Source organism: Typopeltis vanoorti, chromosome 10 (assembly GCF_054136105.1).
Source record: "Typopeltis vanoorti isolate ZY-2024b chromosome 10, IOZ_Tvanoo_1.0, whole genome shotgun sequence".
NCBI classification, from domain to species: domain Eukaryota; kingdom Metazoa; phylum Arthropoda; class Arachnida; order Uropygi; family Thelyphonidae; genus Typopeltis; species Typopeltis vanoorti.
Window position 1 is genome coordinate 135,089,088 of NC_143558.1, and position 19,134 is coordinate 135,108,221.

General features: G+C 34.7%; 1 protein-coding gene across 2 annotated transcripts in view; it reads left to right on the forward strand.

The window, feature by feature from the left end:
* The window catches only part of LOC150102820 (dynein regulatory complex subunit 4-like), a 180,262-nt gene that overhangs the window by 117,689 nt on the left and 43,439 nt on the right, over positions 1-19,134 (forward strand). Inside the window, exons 6-7 of one of the 2 annotated variants that reach the window (XM_090399691.1) lie at positions 11,139-11,225; positions 11,533-11,598. In XM_090399691.1, the coding sequence (XP_090255817.1) occupies positions 11,139-11,225; positions 11,533-11,553 (108 nt within the window). In that variant the 3' untranslated portion in view covers positions 11,554-11,598. The remainder of the gene's footprint in view (positions 1-11,138; positions 11,226-11,532; positions 11,599-19,134) is intronic. The other variant, XM_090399690.1, reaches the window with a different exon arrangement.

Consider the following 19,134-nt stretch of genomic DNA (forward strand, 5'->3'; position numbering starts at 1 on the left):
GGGTCTGGGTTAGTCCCGAGCGGGTGGAAGGAGGGGAAAATAGTTCCACTGCTTAAAGGTGGTTCCAAGATCGATGTTGTAAATTACCGACCGATTAGCATATCAGGAATCATTGTCAAGGTCTTAGAGAAATTAGTCAAGAAAAGAATACAGGATTGGATAGATGAAAATGGGATATTGTATGGGGGACAACATGGTTTTGTGAAGGGTAGATCATGCCTCAGTAACTTGTTCACGTTTTATAACACAGTGACAGCTGAACTGGATAGGGGTAATGGGTTTACAGTGATACTACTAGACCTTGCCAAGGCCTTTGACAGGATACCACATGGAACCCTAATCAGTAAACTGGAGCAGATGGGGATAGATATAGGGTTGGTAAGATGGATAGGAGGGTGGTTGAAGGAGAGATACCAGAGAGTGGTTTATTCAGGAGTGGAGTCAAAAAGACATCTTGTGACTAGTGGAGTGCTGCAAGGCTCTGTTCTTGGACCACTGCTTTTCAATTTGTTCATCAATGATATTGGAAAGGATTTGAGAGGAAGTGTTCACTTGTTTGCTGATGATGCAAAGTTGGGTAGAGCAATTGTGAGTGCACAGGATGTCAAAATTTTACAGGATGATTTGGATAGTTTGGAGGACTGGGCTAGGAAAAATGGATGTCAGTTTAATGTGGCAAAGTGTAAGGTTATGCACTTTGGGGTGAAAGGAATAGCAGCAGTATATCGCATAGGTGGAACCGTACTCCAGGAGATTGATGAGGCCAGGGATTTGGGAGTGCTGGTGGATAGGGAGTTGAAGTTTAGGGGGCACATTGCAAAAGTAACTAAAACAGCTCACGAAATCACTTGGCTTCTGAAAAATACTTTAACATGCAGAGAGAAGCAAGTTGTTGTTCCTCTGTATCGAGCCCATCTGGACTTCTGTGCCCAGTTATGGGCACCAGGGTTTCTTCGTGATGGGGAGGAAGTGGAGAGGGTCCAGAGACGAGTGACCAAGATGATAGCAGGTCTGTGGAATGAACCTTATGAGAATAGGTTGAGGATTTGTGGGTTGCAGAAATTGGACGATAGGCGAAGGAGGGGTGATATGATTGAGACATTCAAATTACTGAAGGGTTTTTATAAGATTGATCCAGAAGATATTTTTGAAAATATGACTGGTGGTGGGAGGACTAGGGGCCATGCATGGAAGCTGGGCAAGAACGTGGTTGACAAGGGTGTTAGAGCTAGGTTTTTTACTTGGAGAGTGGTGAATGAGTGGAATAAGCTGCCAGAGTCTGTTGTGGGTACCATGACTGTGAATGAGTTCAAGGCAAGATATGATAGATACTGTGTGAATGTTGAATAGTTGTTCCAGACATGATGTTAGGGCCTCCCTCGATGAGTCTGTCGACTCCTTGGAGTTTCCCAGAACAATAATAATAATAATAATATCCAGTTTGTGTGATGTGCACAATATTTATTTTCTAGTTTACATTAGTGAGAAGCATAGTTTCAGTTCTATATATGTGTGTGCTATAAGCATTGAATATATATAGCAGAGGAAATTTTAAGCTTCTGTTAAAAGATGTTTAGATCGGATTTCATGTTTTTATTATTTTTTTTTTCATGATTGTTTTCTATTTATATGTTTCTGAACAATGCTTCCTTTTAGCTGAGCATGTGTGTGCACATGCAGACTGGCCAAAAAGTGCACAGAACTAGTAACTGCACCCAGGAAATTTAAAAAATAAATTTTGTAAATTAAAAATTCTGAAAGCAATTTTTTTCTTTCAGAATTTCTAATTTACAGTCAATAATTTTTGAACTTACCATAAAAACGAATTATATGATAAATCATACTTTTTACTCATTTTATTTAATAATTTCTTCATTGTCTCCACTTCAGTGTTACTCTAACTCATTCCAACTTAATACACTCTAATTAGTTTCTTTTTTGCCTGTACCTTGTTGGCAAACTGACAGGCATCAGCAAGTTGCAGAGGCATATATTTGTTCATAGTGTCTGCCATCTAGACCAGGGTTTCTCAATCAGAGTTCTGCAAGATGTCAACAGGGATTCTGTGAAAGATTGTGATAGGAAAAAAAAAAAAAAACATAGTATAAATTATATATATAATTTTATATAATTTATAAATAATAAATATAAACATATAATGATTTTTTTATGAAAGAGTTCCTCAGACCTGAAAATTTTTATGGGTTCTTCCAGGCTAAAAAGATTGAGAAAGGCAGGTCTAAACAGTTTAATCACTTTGGACTTGTGCAAACAACGTGAATTTTTGTAACTATACAGGTTTAAGTGAATTAATGTAGCACTTGCAGTTTTGCCAGTTATAGATAGACAAAAAATAGGGCAACATTAATATGAGAAATATATTATATAGTGGTTTTAGCGCATTAAACCTTCAAAATGTCACTGTCAAAGTTAAAGTGGAAAAGAACTGCAAATCTGTTTCAAATTTCATTGGCTGGATAAATTTGTTAAAATAACATAATTTGTTTATAAATTCTTGTAGATAGGCTTAAACATTGGTTACTCATAATCAGGGGTGAGCTACTATAAGGGGCTCGCGCGAGCCCTTTGTTAATTTTTTCTCAAATTTGCGAATCCCTTGTTCTTCTTGTTTACTTTTTTATTTTTTCAAAAAAAAAAATTTTTTTTTTAAACATATTAAGCAACAAACTTATGTGGTAACCTAACAAAAATTAGTCTATTCTGCAGTGTATAGATTATTTGGAATTATTGTTTCAATCCCCCTCTATAACGAATGTGCCAAAGTTTGAAAATCAAATAAGTGCATGCGCTATCTTTAACCTTCTCCCTTCTGGTAGCAAATCGTATGGTAAAACCAGTAGCCAGTAAATTGTTTTATAAAAGATTATAAAAGCAATTTCAGTTATTTTGTGTGTGTGCGCGTGTGACTTCCACTCGTGAAAGGTTGTAAACCTCTAGTACATGAATACCATGTGTGGGATTAGGATTTTTTTAAATTTTATTTTATTAATTTTATATATTTTTGGTCTTTTTAGTTTATCTTTTTATATAATCTGAAATTATATTATCTTTGGACAAACGTGGAACTTTTCAAGCCACTTCAGACCTTATGTAAACAGATTTTGTCTCACACTAGGCAATTAAATTCATCTTCAACCTAAAGATAGTCACATCCATGTGTGTGTGTCTGGTGGAATTTGAATCCACAGCCTATGGATTGGAGAGTGGATATGCTAACCACTTGCTAATCAAGTCAGCTAGTCAATAATGAGAAGTCAGCTGAGAACAAGTGAAAGGAAATCTCTGAGGTCTTTCACTGTGTTGATGAGTAAAAGGAAGAATGATTATAATTCTGAATGTTAACTTTAATGATTGTTGACAGTAGGAAGGTGACAAGTTGAATTACTGAATGATCACTTTGTGAAGTTGTGTCATCCACGTGAAGTTTATGCAGTATCTCTGATCAGGCTGTTTAATTAAAGGCTTAGCATTGACACAGTTATAGATGGAAAGAAGGTAGGATAATTCCATGATGTCAAGGAGGGTCCAATATACAGATGTAGCAATATATACCAATCACCAATTTCTCGTGAGTGGTAATAGTTAAAATATTGACTAACATTAGTTCATAAAAAAAAATTCAGAAATGGATGGATGGATAGTAATATGATATGCTTATAAGGAACAGCTTGGCTTTTTGGTTTATTCATTTTCTGTACTTTAGTACAGAAAATGAAAAAAAAAAAGAATTAGATACAGGAAATGGCTACACTGATATTACTGGACTTTAAGGATATTGCATGGATGGGTGTTACATAATTGGAACAAATAGATATGAAAACTGGTGGTGTGGAGCTCATAGATAGATATGGTGCAGCAGTGAAGGAGAAAATATGTGACTAGCAGTGTGCCACAGGAATCTATACTTGGACTGTAGTGTAATTTATACATTTATGATATTGGGGATGATTTGTCAGGAAGTCTATAGTTGTTTTCTGATGATGTTCAACTAGAGCAATAGTAAATAAACGCTGTATAGAAATTCTACAGGACGATTTGAATAGACTGACATTGTGGACAGAGGATTATGGTTGCTAGGCTCAATATTGTAGAGTGTAAGTTTATGCATTTTTGACTGAAAAGATTAAACTCTAATAAATTGTAATAAATTTTCTGTTTAAACTTTATATTACACTGCTGGGATGGCATTGCAAACAATTGATGATTCAAAAGAATTGGGAATAATGGTCTGCCTAGGCTAAAAATCACAAGAATGTTACAGTAATGGACAAAATAGCACAAAAGGATTCCTTGAATGTTGTAAGACACACTGACAATTAGAGGTAAAGTTATTCTCCCTCCTTATAAGGGTTTCATACACTGGTATTCAAAAGCTAAGAATGAACTACATTTTTACCTATATGAAAATATTTTCATGACTACAACCAAATGTGGACATAAATTTATTGCCAACATACTAATAAATTGTATCGCACAACAATGTGTCATAAATTTCATACAAATGAAATTGCAATAGATTTTTGCAATTTCAGATTGCAGATATTTCGCAAAAGTTATAAATTTCCTAATGATGTAGTTAAGGAATTAATGCACAATGTTTACAGAAAACTATGCAGAGAGACATTTCGGTATGGAATATGCCCACTCCAAACTATGATGTAGCTCGCACAACATCATACCATGCTTAGCACCAAGTGATTTAGGAGTTCTTGAGACAAACTGATCCACTCCTGCTTCAGAGTAAGGATTAGGCCTTGTTTGTTTTCTGAAGGGGAATTTTGGGCAGCAATGCATCTCCCTATTGCACTTTGAACATATTCTTTGGGGGAGCATGCTGGCCACTCAATTCAATTAATATCCTCAGCCTCCAGAAGTATCTCCACTGATCATGTATGATGTCGTGTGGCATTGTCATTTATAAAAACGAGTTCTTCACCTCCAGCACCATGGAACAGTTGAACATGATGTTGAAGAACTTCATTGCAATATCATTCACTGGTCATAGTCCTTTTTTCCAGCACTTGTAGCTCAGTGTTCTCCATTAAGCATATTGCCTCCCCACGCCATGATCCCAGCACTGCTGTATCTATTCCCTTTTTAAGAACATTCTCACAATGGTAACCAGTATCACTTTCATGCCACATCACGTATTGTCTAGAGTCAGAGGAAAGACTTAAACGACTCTCTTCTGTAAAGAGTACATTAGTCCATTGGTGTCTTGTCCAATTTTTATGGATACAACACCATTAAAAATGTGTTCTACAATGAACTGTGGATAAAGAGATGCAAGTACAGGCCTTCAGGTGTATAGGCCTACTTATCACAGGCATCTTGCCACAGTTTGTTGAGATATCTGTGTACTTGTGCTTGAATGAAGCCAACTTGCAAGCTGTTTTGCCATGGTGCATTGATTATGTTTTGCTGTTATAACCAAAAATTTGTCTTCATGCTCTACGGTAGAGTGAGGGCAATCTCTTAGCAAATGTTTGGAAAACATTCCATTGGTTTGAAACGTTACCTAGGGTCTGGATACAACACTATGTGAGATTACAAACTCTCTGGCAATATCGGTAATTCTGCAGTCTTTTTCAAGCTTTTCAACAATTCTTCCCTGCATGAAATCATCTAGATCAGGGGTCGGCAAACTGCGGCTCGCAAGCCACATGCAGCTCTTTTGGGTAAGTACAAGTGGCTCTGAAGTAAAATTGAAAATGAAAATAAAACTATCATAGTTTCATTTATAAAATTTTTAAAGGATTTTATTCACATAATGGTGACTAATTAGGATTAGGTTTTAGGGTGCCTCGACATCTGAGGTCATTTGCAGAGCAACAAAGTGACTAATCAGTGAGCAGGCACTCTCTACTGGAAAAGGGAACGTTGGCAATGTAAGTTTTAGAAATTGGAGTCCGTGTTGCTTTGCTGTTTCTGCAACTTAGTATTCTCTTTTGGCTGGGTGCATCCAGAAACTGCATTAAGGTGATAAAGGCAACCTGGCAATTATTATTATTATTATTATTATTATTATTATAAAGGCAATTATTTTAAATATATATATATAAATAATATTAGTTTTATTATATTTAGATACGTTGATGGTCGTGATTTACCGTGCCGTGTTTTATTTTACATGCAACTGTTACAATAAAACATGTTACTGGTGAGATTTATTTTTAAATCTCACCATCTGTATTTTCAAATTATTGTCATTTATTATTTTGAATAGTCACTTAGTTCTTTTTATTTTCTTTTTATATAATGTATTTATATAACGTGTTGAATAAAATATATTGTTCAGGGTGCTTTCAACATGGCTACAAAGAAAACACTATTTATGGCTCTCGGATAATTTTTAAATTATTGTGAGGAACAGTTGTGGCTCTTCCAAAGTTTGGCGACCCCTGATCTAGATGATTCCTTTGAGATAAGACATTTAAGTTTGCAACTTTATTCCTTCACAAAAATAACTTTCTTCAAAGGTTCTTCAAACTGTAGAGCACAAGTTGCTTAGTGCAGCCTTTTGCCTTTTATCCTGTTGAGTGCTACCATGTGTCCCCCTTTGCATGCAATTCAAAAATTTCAATGTGGACCTGATTTCTACTGGAAATTGTCAGTTATACAAATTGCCACAAGCTGATTCATCTGAATTTGCAGTTGTAATTTTCAGAAGTGGTGTACATCCTTAGGGTTTGGACACCAGTGTATAATCATATCCGGATTACTCCATTTTGATAAGGTTCTGATTTGATCACCTGGATTTTTCTGTATAAGTGGTGGAGATAAAATTCAAAGTTGGGTGACCAAGATGATAAGTTTGCAGACTGTTAATTGTAAGGATAGATTGAAGATTTTTATTATTCTTATTCTTATTAACATCTGACCTCCATGGAGTCGGAGACTCATTGCAGGAAGTACACACTATTGCACACAATGCTAATCCAACCGTGCTTTAAACTGATTCAGTGTGTCTACATTCACAACATACTGAGGCAATGCATTCCACTTACCAACTACTTTCCATGCAAAGAACCTTCTCCTCACTCCTCTGCTCACAGCCTCCTTATACAGTTTCCGGCGATGGCCTCTTGTTCTACCACCTTCTCCCATTCTATGAAAAATCTCTTCCATGTCCTGATAACAACCCCTGACTAGCTGATACATGTCAATCATATCCCCCCCCCACCACCTTCCTCCTATTCATTAGGTTCTGCAACTTACATTCTCTTAATCTGTCCTCATACTCCACATTACAAAGCTCACTGACCACCTTTGTGAATCTTCTCTGGACCCTTTCCAACATATCCTCATCACCCATGAAAACCCAGTGACCAAATCTATGCACAATAATCCATATGAGGCCTGATCAATGCCTTATACAATGGCATCATAACTTCTCTATTTCCACATCATTGCCATTATCCAATGTGACGTCTTCACAACTTGTGCAATGTGGTCCCTGAATTACAGGTCCTTGTCCACCATCACTCCTAGATCTCTCATCTCCTCTGCTTCTTTTAAAGTTTCCCCACCAAGTGTATACTTTGCATCCCATCATTGCTTACCAAATCTCAAAACATTACACTTTGCAACATTGAACTGACAGTTCCACTTCTCATTGTTGCTTACCAGATCTCAAAATCTTAAACTTTGCAACATTGAACTGGTAGTTCCACTCATCTTCCCATTCATGCAATCTATTTAAGTCCTCTTGTAAGGTCATAACAGCCACATGACTCTGCATTGCTCTCCCCAGTTTTGCATCATCTGCATACAGCTGCCTAATTAAACCCATCCCAATATCATTAACATACAAATTGAACAACAATGGCCCCACTTGCCCAACCAGTGCTGGCCTGGTTGGCCGAGTGGTTATCGTATCCACTCTCCAGCCAAAGGACTGCGGGTTCAGATCTCACTGTGGGCATGGATGTATGTAATTGTCTGTGAAAATACTATTGGTGGCGGTCGGCGGTAGATGGCGTTAGTGTAGATGATGAAGGTAGTTGTGATTGGTGGAATGGTGGAGATGGAGAGTTGTTGAGTAGGTGCCTTCCCTCGATGAGTCTTTGCACTCCCTGGAAGTGTTATGTAATAATAATAATAATAAAACTGACCCCTTCAGCACACCACTAGTTACCTATCTCTTTCAGGATAGTGCACACAAGTGTTTGGTTATAGAATTTGATTGGTTGGTTGGCAGAAAAGAGGAGACATGATAGAAACATAAGTTACTTAGGAAGTTTTATAGGTAGTGGCAAAGGAATTTTTACTATATAACAGGAGGAAAGAAAGATAAGACAAGAGATTATCCCTGGAAGTTGAGTAAGAATAGTTAGCAAGCATGTGGGGACTAGATTTTTTCTTTCTTTTTTTGTTTAAATGAGTAGTAAATGAGTAGAATAAGTCATCAGAGGAAGTTGTGAGTGCAATGTCACTGACAAAGTGAGCTTCGCCTGTATGGAGATACCCAGATAGTAGTAATAATAATTGTACAGCCTTGAAGCACTGGCAAAATTCACTTATGATATTGAATTAACATTCATTATTGTTTGTGCATAATAAAATTTATTGAACTTTTACTGGCAACAAAAACTGACCAAATCTGAGCACAGTAATTCAGATGTGGTCTGATCAGAACTTTATACAAGGAATTTGTTGAGTAATCAACATAGCTAGAAGTGACTTTGCCTTGCTGGAGACATTACATCTGTGTTACTAGGACTCCTTTAAATGCACATTAGGCCTAACAGAGCTTATGATATCTTTTATTGTGATGAATATTTATAATCTTCCTGAAAGAAGCTGCACCGGTTTACATTTTCTTATATTTTATGCTGTTAATCAACTAGATCATTTTTTATTTCAAATTCTCTATGCATTTTTTAATTTTGATCATTTTGGAAATATCACTCCCAGTAATGATGGAGTAAACTTTTCCATAAATCTGTATTTCTTCTGCTGTTTAACTTTCCAATAAAAACAAGTTCCTCCTATTTTTATGTCAGTTGTTATTTCTTATGGTTAAAAAAAAAAAATTCCTTTAACTCTGTTCTCAGTACTGTCATTAGAACTACAGGCACAAAGTGCATTATTATTATTATTATTATTATTCAGGAGGACCTCTATGAAGTCATTACTCATAGTAAGAGGCCCATCTTAAATAACACAAGGACTATCATACCATTCTTTAAATTTATTCATTATTTGTGCTCTCTACTATATCAAGCAGTGCATTCACAGGTCCAACCACCCTCCATGCAAAAAAGCCACTCTGCTCCCTCTTACTCACCACTTCCCATTCGTAACTTCCAGAAATGGCCCCTTGTTTTTGCTCCTTCCTTTTGATCTACCATACAAACGAACTCACCAGTGTCAACAATGTAACAACCTCTCAGCAGTTTAAATATCTCAATCATATCACCTATCCTTCTTCTATTGACCAAACTCTGTAGTCTGTATGTCCTCAGTCTATCCTCATAGCTAATATTGCACAGTCCAGTTATCATTTTTGTTATCTGCCTTTGCACCCTCCCCAAGGTTAATTTATCCTCTTCAAATCCCAGTGACCTAACCTAACCTGACCAAATCTGAGCACAATAATACAGATGTGGTCTGATCAGAGCTTTATACAATAGAACCGCAACTCTTCTATCTCTGTTGTACAGTATCCTTCTCAGTATTGCAGAGAGGTGAAGGTAACCAGATAACCCTCTGGTTACCTTCACCACCTTTGCAATATGTCCCTTAAACTTCAAGTGTCTATCAATCATCACCCCAAGGTCCCTTCCCTCTTCCACTTCCTTTAGTACAGTTCCTCCAACAGAGTATGTAGCTTCTCATTGATGGATCCCAAACTTCAAAGACCTTACATGTATTTGGATTAAATTGATATCCCCATTCATTTGTCTATCTGTTATTCAAATCGTCATGACGGGCTACAACCATTGGCACCATTACTAATAAACAATCCAAACTTCAAATCATCAGCAAACAACTAACAACTGAATATCTCCCTGCAATTCACTGACAATATCATTAATATAAAGATTAAATAGTATGGGTTCCAATATTGAAGTACACCAATTGTAACCTTCTGCTTTCTTCATACTGCTCCCTAATACACTCTTTGATACCTATCAGACAGCCAATCCAATTCACTAACCCAATATCCAGACTCATATGTTGTAACTTAAATATCAGCTTATCATGTGGCACCCTGTCAAATGCCTTTGTAAAATCCAAAAAATGCAATATATGCCTTTCCCTCATCAACTGCTCTTTACTCTTGTTACTTTATTATAAAAGACAATTACTAAAATGAACACTCCCTTAACAAATCCATTCTGACCCCACAGATAACATTACCTTCACTGTCCAATGCTATGTACAATCTTTGACTAATTTCTCCAAAATTTTTAACAACTACAGAAGAAAAACAAACTGGCCTATAGTTTATATATATATATATATATAAAACACTTATCCAACTTATATATAATCTCCACGCATGAAAGACAGCAAAACCTATACAGTAATAACATGTGGCTAAGACAAATAAAGTTAATCCTATTTACAGAGTTGAGCCGTGTATCGTGGTGTTACCATATGGGTATTACAAAATAAAATGAGATTGCAGTTAAAGCTAAAACTCCAATTAAAATTTTGAAATATAATAAAATAACAAAATTTAGATAAATAAAATGATTGAATGACATAGATTACTAAAACAAGGGAAGGAGGAAAGAGAAGCATGCTATTGCTTGTTATTTATGAGGAAAACTCTTCCAAATCTTCGTGGTGGAGAGACAGTCATTCCAATTTAAGTTTGGGTTATGTAGAAGTTCTATGCCTCCCTCCCCCTCTTTAAATAACTGCTCAAATCTAAACCAGCACTTATGTAAAATGCAAGTGCAGGAATATTGTGGTCTATTGTCCACTCCATGCTGAAAAAAACTAGTAATTGTTTAAAAGTAAAAGTTGGATTTAAAAGTGGTAATAATTATATATTAATTAATTAGTATTATACTTATCTGTACTAACAGTATATATATAATAGAATAACTGTATCAGTGTGTGTGTGTATGTATGTATATATATATTTTTTTCTTTTTTTTTAGATATCAAGAAAAAGGATTCATTTAGTGAATAAAGAAATTAAAAACCTGAAATTTGAGAATGAAGTTCTGCTACAAAATTTTAAACAGGTAATGTGTTTTAGTCATTTTTGAGTTGACAAGTTGTTTAATCTTCTTATTAAAATTAATAGATGCAGAAAATATATAATGAAACCACTCAGAATAAAATGAAACAATGCTATTAGATGGCACAGTTTTAGAATGGCCATTATTTGAGACATGCTATTATTACTATATGAAGTGTGGAGAGTTTTAAAGGAAAGAAGAAATTCTTTAAAAGGAATTCTTCTCTCCTTTTAAAGTCACCTAATAAATTTCCATAAGCTTTGGAAAAATTGCAGGTTTTTGAATTCCATTTTGCTTTCCCTTCTCCTAGACCCTCTGTTGGCCAATATAACATCTTCGGGCAAATTAGAAAAAAAAGGCACCACCCCTTTCACAAGTATTTTTTTTTTTAAGTTACTGTATTATTTATTTCTCAATAGTAAACATTAACAAAGTCATTTTGTATAAATTTAAAAAAATCTGCTAGTCTTTACATAAAATTTGGATTTTTGATCATAATAATTAGGAACTCATTAACTAGGATACAGTAGTTTGTTGTAAAATAATTATGTTTTGCTTTCCTTGATATAAAATTCTTTATGACAGTTTCAATACTCATCTTAAGTAGTTTTTAATAATTTCTGATTTTGAGAAGCTGTTCCTACCTATCCCAAAAGCTGCAGAAGTATTTCGAAACATATCTGGTAAATTATAGCTGGAAATATATTGTCCGGTACTTCAGTGGGAGTTATACTGAGGAACTAAAACCGACTTAAGGGTTTTAGTTCCTCATACATCAATGTCCCATCAATATCACATTTCTTACTATGTTCATCAGTCAATTTTAATTGTAAATTAAAATTTTAAAGATGATATTCTTGCGTCCAACATAGGAAAAAAAGTTTTTTTTTTTTTGAAATTTAGTTTTAAATCATAGAAGGGATGATTGTGGGATTTGAAGTTTAAATGAGTCTCCCTCGCCAACTTTTTTTTCTCCTTAGTATTTTCTATGCTGAAAAAGTTAGCATCAATGTCAAGAGATTTCAATTTGTTTAGCATCAATTATATATTTTTGTGAACATCACTTCATTTTTCTTCAAAGAATTTCTTAATAATTTTAATGTTTTCAAGGATATTTTGTACATTGAAGCTTTCTTCTTGTATCATTTGACTTATTACATTTATTTTACTTTAAAAAAAATCATGCCCAATTAGTACTAAGAAAATTAATTTAAAAGTGGACATTTTAGAAAGTATACCTTCAGCTTGCATTCTAGAATCTATATCTTTATTAATATCATCAACAATTCTAAAAGAGCATTTCATACCTCCCTCTAATTGAGTTTTTAATGGTATGATGTTAAATATGCGATGGGGAAAGTCAGGTGATGAATTCAAATATATCTGGTAAATGTATTATCAGCACACTTCCACATTTTGTTGAAACCAAAAAATGTAGAAAGTATTTTACCTTGGGTATAATAAATGTTAAAAATACCAAGCAATTTTAAACCTGGTTTTACTCCATTTCCCAAGTAAGCAAACAGAAGTTTGCGCAAGTGATTGCAAGATTGCACTACCTGTAGGATCAGCTAGACTTGCATCACTTGCAGGCGCAAACTTCTGTTTGCTTACTTGGGAAATGGAGTAAAACCAGGTTTAAAATTGCTTGGTATTTTTAACATGAAGCCAAAAAAGTAGTTATATGGTATTTGGATAATAAAAAAAAGAGATTTCTTTTTGCATCTCTCACTACCAAGATTATAGACTGTCCTAGTTTTTTTTTTTTTTTTTTTTTCCCCAAAGTGTTTTTGTTGTTCTATTAGGTTTTCCATGCATATCTGCTTCATTGTGGTGTTATTATTATTATTTTGGTAACCTCCATGGAGTCAACAGACTCATTGTGAGAGGCCCACTTAACCAACAATGTCTAATCATGATAAGCTTTGAAGTTTTTTTTTACAATACCCTGCATTCACAATGCATTCCACACACTAACAACTCTCCACATAAAAATTCTACTCCTTTATACATTTTTTTTTAATAATTCCTTCTGTATTAATCTGATAGGATCCCTTAACTAACTTGAAGATCGCTATCATATCTTCTCTTCCTACTATCCACCAGCCTCTGTAATCCACATTCCCTCAAATACTCTTCTTAAACAACACTAGAGTCCTGATATCACTTTGGTCATTTGTCTTTGAACCCACTCTAGTGTTTCCACATCGCAATGAAAACTAGGTGACCAAATCTGAGCACAGTAGTCCATGTGTGGTCTGACCAATGCCTTATATAGAAGCACCACCACCACCTCCTTATTCCTGCATGTCAGTGTACTTTTTTTTATAGCAGCAATACAATGTGCAGTCTTTGCAACACTTGCAAAGACTGCACATTGCCCAAACTGTCTGCCATCACCCCAAGATCCTGAATCTCATCCTCTCCTTGAAGTACAACTTCACCAATACAGTGTATAGCCTTATATCTCTGTATTCCAAAGTGCAATACCCTGCATTTATTAATATTAAAAATCTTCTGCATCTTATCCACCAATCTGTAATGTGGTAATATATCAAATGCTTTTGCAAAGTAAAAAAAAAAACTCACTGTATACAGATCTTCCTTATCCAACACATTCATCACCTTATCATAAAATATAAGCAGACTGCTAAAACAAGACCTGCCCTTCACAAACCCATGCTGACCATCATAGAAAATCTTATGTCCATCAACCCAATTCTGCATTCTATACGAACCTCCATGGATCAATGGACTCATTGTATCCTGACTCCTTAAATTACTTTTTGTCTACTTTCCATTTTTTGTAATAGTCTACTAAAAATATATTTAATCTTTTTTTCAGTCATCATGTCACCTACCCAACAAAATTACAATAAACATGGCCACATATAGAAAATTATTGCAGTTTGGAAATTTACAAATTTGACAATAATTGTTGTCTTGGCATTTCTTACCTGTTCGCAACAATTTTATTAATCTGCTACAACTTACATTTGGTTTTGCATTTCATCTCCTAAATAATGTGTAGTATTATTTGATGCATGTATTCTGCCATAATGTTATCAGATTTTGCAGTGGTTTCTTCCAAATGAAGAAAACTCCTATCATACTCATAAAGTTTCTTGAGTGATCCTCTAGATGTTGCTTTGCTAAAAACTAAATCATATATATTACACATTCAACATCATGACAGTATTTCTTCCTCATTTTCATATAGTCTCTGATTTGTAGAATCAATAGTTATATTAACACTTTGTACTGTTGTTGATATGCACTTCACTTTCTTTTACTAAGAAATGTAATTCTAGTAATTCTTGAAATTTGTAGAAAAAAGAGCCAACCTTGCACATCATATAGAACAAATGAACTTTTAAAAAATTGGCAACTAACAAACAAAGCAACTACCCAGCATTTCCTTCAAATCAAGACAAGAAAAATATAGTTATTAATTTGGAAATAGGGAAACATGAGAAAATAAGCCTAGAAAACCCTGAAATCTTGAGATCATTAGCTCTTTCAAAAATAATGGAATATGGACCTGACTCAATAAAGATTTACATAGATGGCTCCAAAACTCCAAATGGCATTTCTGGGAGTGGCGTACTCATCTATTGCTCTCAAAATATAGAACTAAAACAACTAACAGTATTTGATGCAACTCATACTGTGCAGAATTAATAGCCATTACCACAGCACTGCAACATTTGGATAAACAAAACCCAAGGGAATTTATATTTCTCACAGATTCCTTAGCAGTGCTTCAAGCTATTAAGAACTGCTACACTAGCCATCAAGAAATACTTAGAGACATAGCAAAAAACAAACAAACTACATAAGGAATTCCGAAATAATTTTCCAATGGACCCCATCCCATGTTGAATTAAAGGGAAATGAAACAGCAGATTAAATAGCAAAAATGGCTGCAACATGAAGTGATATCACAGATTTCGAACAAAACATAAAAAGAACAATTCTCCATGACATGACTCACGACTGGTATGCAGCAGAAAAACCAGGAGCTACCATCAACTCCAAGTTTAATCGCTGTGCCACTACCATGATCTCTTGCCTCAAGACCAAGCAAGTTTAGCAATGGCATAAGTCTTCCCCATTTTACAAAATCTGTCACATTGAGGAAGCATTGCCAATACATTTACTAAATTGTATGAATATTCCAGATTTGAACTTGATAACAACCCAGAAAAGGTGTTGTATAAAATACATGAATTTGACCTCTATGATCTGGTGTAATAATACCATGGGATAATAAAATAAAAAAAAAAAGAAATGTAATAAAATACTGCTAATCTTTGCACATTTTCACCTTCTCATTTTCAGTTGATTCACCCCCCCCCCCAAAAAAAGAAAAAGAATTTCTAATATAGACAAAATACAAAATCCTCGAGTATAATAAAGTAAACCAGAATCTAGTGATTTTTTTTCCACCATTTGGAAGAATTATTGTGTAATACGTTTCAGAGAAACTTGCTATCTGTTCTGTCTCTTGGAAAGCTAAAATTTTTCGCTTGAGGTGGTTAATTTTCAATAAGGCTGTTCCATTGTTTAATATTTACAGTGGGACACTCTAATATTGCAGAAAGTACATTTGGTTGCTTTTTTTTAATCTTCCATTTTTTTTTTTTTTTTTGAATGAAATTTATCATTTATGGTTGACATGTAGATAGAAAGCAAATTCACATCTTGCTCCATCATTACAACAAGACACTATATTACCATTGTTCTGAAAACTGTTGTAATAAATATGTAAATTGGCCATATTTGGAGTAGTTATCAAAGTTATAATAAACAGATGAAAATTTTTCAAAATAATAAGAATGTGTGGGATGTGCTATTCACATCCCACACATTCTGAATTATTATCGCTATTATGTGATATCTCCAATGAGTTCAAACTCTTATCTCCATCCACTCCACCCCTCACAACTGACAATCTACACTACTTAATCCTCATTTACACTGTCACTATCTGCCATGCACACTATTCCATCTGCTATCTACTAATAGTATTTATTGTCTATTTGTGGGATGAAAAACCCAAGTTTCCAGGAGAAACTCTGCTCCTTCAATATTAGATTGGCAAACTCACTTTCAGCTGAAAAAAGCCCATATAAAGATTCCTCTCATCATGACAAGAATTGAACCCATCTTTTTTCTGATCAAAGGCCACATTGTCTCATTGTTCTTCTAACTGCATTACTGAGGCACTAATCTTAATTGACTATGCCACAGATTATTAAAAATATTCATTATTAAGTCATTTGCATTTTAAAAAATATTATCATAAAAATTAGATTTTTTTTCCCCATGAACAATATATTCAAATTAAACCACAACCTGACTCCCAGATACAGCTGCAAGCCACCTGTATCAACATAACCCAGTAGTTCTTAACCAGTGTTCCGTGAACTGGTTACAAGTGTTCCACCGGTGAAAGATGTTGCATGACACGGTTCTGAGTATAATAGGCTATTCTGAATAAAAATGTCGAAGGAATTATTTCCGTTATAACAGAACAATTAACAATATTGGAAGAAAAGATTTCAAATTACTTTCTTTCCTTAAATACACACAATTATGACTGGATATACGAAATCCATTTGGCACAGTTAATACATCGAGTTGTGAATTTCCATTACAATTAGTTACTTTGTCAACGGATCATACTCTGAAAATGAAATTTTCTGAAATAACTTGAGGAATTTTGGATTTTTGTCCAAGCCAAACACCCAGCTCTCTCCACAAGGGCACTGAAAATTTTGTTACAGTCTTCAACAGCATATTTGTGAGCTCGGTTTCTCAATATTAATCCATATAAAAACTAAAATGCATGAAAGACTTACTAATATAGACAAGGAGTTGAGGGTAGCTATATCACATATTAGACCTGATATTGCTGAAAACTGACTCCCTTATTTTAATGCTCAAGTATCGCATTAAAATAAGTTCCCTTGTTATAAAAAGCAAGTCCATGCATATTTTTATTGTTAGTTTTATGACCCTAATGCTCTTGGTGTTCCCCAAATTTTTCTTATAATCAGAAGTGTTCCGTGACTTTGAAAAGGTTAAGAACCACTGACATAACCAATTCCCATGTTTTTCAACTTCTTTTCCATGCAGCTTGGCTTCCTATGGTAATGGTAAGTAGCAAAATTAAGAGTGGTTCTTAATTTAGCAACTTACTTGCATCTTTTAAAAAGTGATCAACATACTGGATAGGGAAATACACATATATGATGAAGGAATTTTGCAGACTGCTGCTTGGCAAGTTGGTTTACAAACTGAAGGGGACAGAAATGTATAATAGATTAGCCAAATTCAGCACTATTCATAATAGTGATGATTTGAAAGATAACAGAAAATTAAATGGGGAAAACATCCCAAAAAATTCAAATAACCAGTGTCATGCCACAGGTTTCTGTTCTTGGATCACTACTGTCCAATGCATCTGTTCATGTGGATTGAGAGGTGATATAGTTGATTGCTGATTATGTAAAGTTGTAAAGTATTATAAAGGGTAGTGAAGATGACGGTCCCTTCAGAAAGATATGAATTGTTTTAGTTTGCACAGGTGAGTGATGTCATTTTAATGTTATTGAGTAGAGCTTCTGTAGCTCATTCAGAAAGACCTGGGTTCAATTCCTGTCCATGATGTGAGGAATCTTTTTGGCCAAATCTAAATCGAAGTGATTGTCTCCCTCTCCCATAATGGGAGAGAGAGATCTTTGATGGTTACATAAGATTCTTATCTTATGTAACCATCAAAGAAATAGTTTTTAAGAATTATTTAATAATATTTTATTAATATGAATTTCTAGCATGCAGCAACAGTTTTTAACTGGTAATCCACCAGCTGTTATGTACTTTGAATTGCTTGTTGTCTACACTGATGATGTACTGTTAATTTCAGTATGAAATATTTGTACCTTTATTTCATTAAAGTTAATTACTGTGGTTATCGTGTAATTTATTATTGATTATTTATGAAAGGTGAGTTAGCCAGTCTCATATGGAGTAGGGGTTTATTTTCATTCCCCAGAACATGCAAACTAGCCCATGAACACACATGGATTGCAGTCAGGAATACTTAAGACCCAGCCATTGGCCTCATTCTTCAGCTATGCCAGTCCCAAGCCTGGATGAAAATAGGAGGATTGAGATGGTGTAACACCACTTCAAAGTGCATGGTGTTGCACTTTGAAGTGCAACACCATTAACCAAAGAGTTCTTTCATTATGTGGCAAGTCAGAGGAAGAATGACTATGGAAGATTAACCTTAATGAGTGATGATGGTCACAAGGAGACAGGAATGGATAAAATAGTTCACTTACTGAGTGACCACTTTGCAAGGATATATCATTCTAGTGAATTACTGCTTTAACCTATGTGACAGACACTAATGTGGGAACAGAGGTGGATGAATTGGAGGTTCTTAGGATATGCAGAATCTCAATGTAAATACAGCTGTGTGCTTGAAATTCATATTAATAAAATATTATTAAATAATTCTTAAAAACTATTTAAGAATTATTTAATTTGCTATCAGCTAGAGTTTTGTTGGAATGTGTGAGAGAACTGGCAATGCCTTTGATTAAGCTGTTTAATTTGTCTCATCTCTGTAGAGTTCCAACGGAGTGGAAAGATGGCAAAATAATTCCTTTGCATAAAGGAAGTTCTAAGACTACAGTAGCAAATTATACACCACTCAGTGTATAATTTGCTGCTGTATTCCAGAATGGGTAGATAAACATATCGTACTATATGCAGGTCAACATGGCTTTGTGAAGTTTGTGGCATGCCTTAGTAATTTACTAACGTTTTGTAATAGAGTAACAGCTGAGTTGGATACAGAAAATGGCTAGACATTGATTTTGCAAAGGCATTTGACAGA